Source organism: Penaeus vannamei, chromosome 41 (genome assembly GCF_042767895.1).
Source record: "Penaeus vannamei isolate JL-2024 chromosome 41, ASM4276789v1, whole genome shotgun sequence".
Taxonomy (NCBI): Eukaryota; Metazoa; Arthropoda; class Malacostraca; order Decapoda; family Penaeidae; genus Penaeus; species Penaeus vannamei.
Genome location: NC_091589.1, coordinates 21,352,394 through 21,357,393, shown reverse-complemented (window position 1 = coordinate 21,357,393; position 5,000 = coordinate 21,352,394). Strand labels below are relative to the sequence as shown.

The following is a 5,000-nucleotide window of genomic DNA, read 5'->3' as shown; positions in this document are numbered from 1 at the left end:
ACCGAATATTTATCGACAATAATTTAGAAGTAAAGAAAGCTGATCCCGTGTCATATATTGGAGTTAAGCTGCATCACATTTTTTCTTCATTTTTCCAACTTTTTTTTATTTCGTCTAGAATTTCGCTCGTATACATTTCGTCCAAACCACAAAGAGTCATGTATGTTATCAACTGGTGACAAATTGCAATAAAATGGAAGCATTTCATGTTTTCAAGGAAGAATGTATTGTGTTCTGCTTGATACGACGTTTCACATAAATTGCTATAATTCATGTCACAAAACTTTTGTGTTGAACATAAGACGTTTTGTTCCGTGAGTTTACAAAGGGAAATAAAAGAGTGAATGACTGGAACCTTTGTTGTCTGAAAGTGTCCATAAAATTTATGGTATCGAATGATTTGCACAGAAGCTCTAAACATTGATTTTAAGAAAGTGAGGTGAGAAGGAGTATGGAACTTGGTATTATTAATATCACTGTGTTGTTATTTTATCCATTTCTTTCCTAACTTGCGAAGTACAGAAAATATATTAAACTTTTGTCAAAGTTGTATAAGCAAATGACAGTCATCTTCACCCACATAAATCAATATAACATATAATACAGTATACAGTTAACCAACCATAAGAAAACACTTAGAAACAACCAACCATAACTAATATATCGTTTACCCACAACAACCCCAATAAAACAACCTCTTTCTCTCTCCTCCCACCGCAGTACCCGAAGGAAAACCGATCTTCACGGCCGCCCACAACGCCTCCTCCACCAGCCTCCAACTGCACTGGAAGCCCCCCAGCAGGAGCACCATCCACGGCGAGTTCCTGGGCTACAAGATCACGCTGAAGCCGAGAGACGTGCCCGATGCCCGCCAAGACCAGATTGTTCGCGTTACGATTAAGGACCCGACGGTCACGGTGAGTGCGGGTGTGGGTGTGGGTGGGTGGGCGGGTGAGTGTGGGGTTGCTTGTGGGTGGGGGTGGGTTTAGGAGAGTGGATGATTGGGTGGGTGTGGGTGTGGGTTTAGGAGAGTGGATGATTGGGTGGGTGTGGGTTTAGGAGAGTGGATGATTGGGTGGGTGTGGGTGTGGGTTTAGGAGAGTGGATGAGTGTGTGAGTGAGTAGATGGATGTAAGTGTGGGAGTGTGGATGATTGTGGGTTTAGAAAAGTGGATGAGTGTGTGGGTGCTAGTTTAGGAGGGTGGATGACCGTGTGGATGGATGAGCGTAAGTAGTGTGGGCTTACCGCTGGGTGAATAGCTGATTTTATGTGGATTTTCTGGGTGCATGGCTCGGTGAGAGAGCTTGTGCGGGTATTCAGTGGAGAGGTGGAAGTGTGGTTGTGTGGATCGAAGTGTGACTTGCTAGATGAGTGAAAATATTTAGGTATGTAGGCGCAGAGTGTATATTTTCTAAGTGTGTTTGAAGGTGTGGATATGTGGCTGCATGGATGAGTGAATGTGTGGGCTTTTTGTTTGTTCATAGTGGTTGCCTACGTGCTTATGCGGATGGATAAACGTGCAGTGGTCCAGTGGATATGTGAATGAATGCGGGTACGGGTGTGTAACTTCTTGAAGAGTAATTGCATGAGTGGATGTGGTGAGTATAGGCGTACGTGAAGGTGACTGTAGGAGGAAGGGCATGTGTGTGTGTGTGTGTTTGTGTTTGTGTGTGTGTGTGTGTGTGTGTGTGTGTGTGTGTGTGTGTGTGTGTGTGTGTGTGTGTGTGTGTGTGTGTGTGTGTGTTGTGTGTGTGGGTATGTTTGTGTGTGTGTGTGTGGGTATGTTTGTGTGTGTATGTGTGTGTCTCTGTGTGTGCAGTCATGTCTACTTGTGCTGTGTGTGAGAAGGAAGAAAAACATTAAAGATACAGCAACACAGACAGAGGCAAACACAGAAAGAGACAGGTAAACACAGACAGGTAGGCAGAGACAGACAGACAGACAGACAGACTTAGAAAGAGGGAGAGAAAGAGAGGACAAGAAAGAAAGAGATGACAAGAATTATTATAACATGAGAGAGAGGTTAGTAAGGGCTTCAAACGTTTTAATAATCCTTAGATGAATACTGTTATCTCTGTATTGGAAAGTTTGAAATTGAGATTAGGTCATATATTATTAATGAGCGGGAATATAAAGTGTGAGTGCGTGTGCGTGTGTGTTTGTGAATGTGAATTTGTGTGAGGGGTAACTGGGTGTGGTTCATTGTGTGTTTGTGAATGCTCTGTTGTGTGTACGTTGGTGTGTGTGTTTGTGAATATGTGGATGTATGTACGTAATTATGTATAGTTTATTGCGTTTGTGAATGAGCGGCTGTAAGTGTGTGTGTGGTTATGAATGTTCGATTGTATGTACGTAGCTGTGTGTGCGTTTACTGTGTTTGTGAATGTATGTTTGTATTTGTATATCCATGCGTGTTTTATTTTTAGTGTGTGGTTTCTGTGCGTTTTGTATGTGTACATAAGTGTTTGGTTCTTTTATGTATTTGGATCTGTATGTATTTGTCGGATAATGGACACATGTGTATGTATATGAAGGTGTGTGCATATGTGTGTGTGTCTGTATATGTTTATTTATGTGTATCTCTCTGAATATTTTAGGAACATACGGAAGGGAAGCGAAAAGAACCCGTAATGTATCCCAACGAAAGAACAATAAGACTACATGTTCAACGTTCAATATGTAAATTCCCTTCGTTCAAAGAGGAATAAAAACACGACTCCTGAGTTGTTTAATAAACGTAGTATTTGGAATATGAATCTTTAATGGCATCGTATATGAAATGGGGAAAAGGGAATTGGATTCTCCTGTCTCTCTTTTCCCTTTTTTTCAACAGCGCCAGAAGGGAACGCGCTAAATGGGAGCTTATTCCGTCTATTACATGCACTGCCTTGTATGTGAATATGGCTTAACAGAGTTGTGGACGTCCATGCTCGCGCACACACATCAATTGACCCGCTCACAAATACAGACAGACAGGCAGATTGGTAGCTAGATAGAGATAGAGTTGCATTCGTATATACAGACATATAGGTAGAAAGATATAGATGTATGTAAAGATACATATAGCCTGCACACACACACACACACACACACACACACACACACACACACACACACACACACACACACACACACACACACACACACACACACACACACACACACACACATTCGTATATTCATGCATATATACAAATGTGTGCGTGTGTGCGTGTATGTGTACAAAATCATCTTCATACTAACCAAAACAGATATTGCAATTACATATTAACTTTTTGACAATGAGATGAAGTGCTACATAATAATCTGTCATTTTTTTTTTTACATTAAAATGTCCTTCATATCTGTAAAAGAAACAACCAGCTGTACACTGAATTTTATACAGAATGAAGAACTCGCCAAATATAGAACACGACCATTTATCAGGAACAGAAAATGCGTGAGTGCGAGCGTGAGTGTTCTGCGCCGATAAAACCAAACGCAATAATCTTTTATCATTTTTTTCCCGTTGTAAATCTAGCCAGGGACCCTTTTTTTGTCCCGTCAGACACAGGCCTGTAGTCAGCAACCGAAGGCCAAGGAGGTGCACAGGCAGATAATAATGACATGCGAACGTCACATACAATACGGTTTTAGGCTCGTAATGCTATGATGATGATGGCCTCGTGTGGTTTCGTATTTTCGTTTTTTTTTTTCTCTCTTTTTTTTTTTTTTTTTTTTTTGTCATGGGAATCGGGAAAACGTGCGTGACCCGGTGTTGTACGGAAGAGGGGGGGGAGGGGAGGGGAGTGGTTGAGGGGAAAGGCCCTTTGATTGTATGTTTCCCCTCGGTGTGTTTGTTTCTGATTTTTTTTTTCTCTCTCATTTCTCCGCGTGTTTCGTTTCGTTTCGCATGTCGGCGTGGAAATGGGTAATGGGCGATTGCTAATGGGTGTGAGGTGAAGGTTTGATCGTGATGATAATGGGAATCTTGAGAGTGATACTGACGGTAATGATGATGGTAATAATGCTAGCAATGCTGATGTTGATGCCATTGATAATATTATTGGTAAAAAGATGATTATACATATGATTAAAAAGTAGCATTAGGATTTTTTATGATAAAAAGTGAGTATTACGGCAATAGTGACGATGATGTTAGTAATTAAAGCAACAAGGATGATAATGAAAACAATGATAATGATATTGATAAAATGCGTGCTTGTCACAATAGTCACAATGATCATAATGATTATGGCGATGACGATAGTACTGATAATACAATAACAATACCGATAGTACAGGTAACTGGAACAACACCAGTAACACCAACAAGGATAAAGACGAATCAACCAAACGACAACACCGCAAAAGCCAAGACCCACGAGATAAATTCAACGGACTGAGCAGACCTAATTGGGAGTAAATGACGATGAAAAGTTGGGTCAGTTAATGCTGCGAACTGTTTAATAGAAAACGGAGAACGGGGCTTTGTGGACGCGACAGCCCCCCCCCCCCCCCGACACTGGGACTACCCCCCCCCCCGCCCCGCCCCTTTTGAACGCACACTTAGTTAAAACGGTTTTGCGTTAGATTCAACACTCTGACTTTCCCTCCCCCCCCCCAAAAAAAAAAAAAAAAAAAAGTATGTTAGTTTCGTTTAAAACCAGGGAACTGAATTACAAGTTTTGGGGGAGTATCTAGAGCTTGATAAATGGTTAGAAAAAATAGTTTGGAATAGTTCCGAGCGGCGAGAAGCGAGTTTTGGTAAAGTTTCGTATGACTGAAGGAATATCCATGTTGTAGTGGCTGAGGAGATAGGTGTGCGAGGATGTATGTTTGTGTGTATGTATGTTTGGGTGTTGCATTCTTTGTGTAAATGTGTGATAGTGTGTATACAGGGGCTGTGTGTTACGTGTGTGTGTGTGTGTGTGTGCGTGTACGTGTGCGTGTGTGTGTGTGTGTGTGTGTGTGGGTGTGTGTGTGTGTGTGTGTGTGTGTGTGTGTGTGTGTGTGTGTG

The 5,000-nt window shown here is 41.6% G+C and overlaps 1 protein-coding gene across 5 annotated transcripts in view; it reads left to right on the top strand.

The window, feature by feature from the left end:
• The window catches only part of Ptp99A (Protein tyrosine phosphatase 99A), a 1,223,378-nt gene that overhangs the window by 1,063,966 nt on the left and 154,412 nt on the right, over positions 1-5,000 (top strand). For all 5 annotated transcript variants that reach the window (XM_070117631.1, XM_070117630.1, XM_070117628.1 and 2 more), the window contains one exon: positions 721-917. In XM_070117631.1, coding sequence (XP_069973732.1) covers positions 721-917 — 197 coding nt within the window. The remainder of the gene's footprint in view (positions 1-720; positions 918-5,000) is intronic.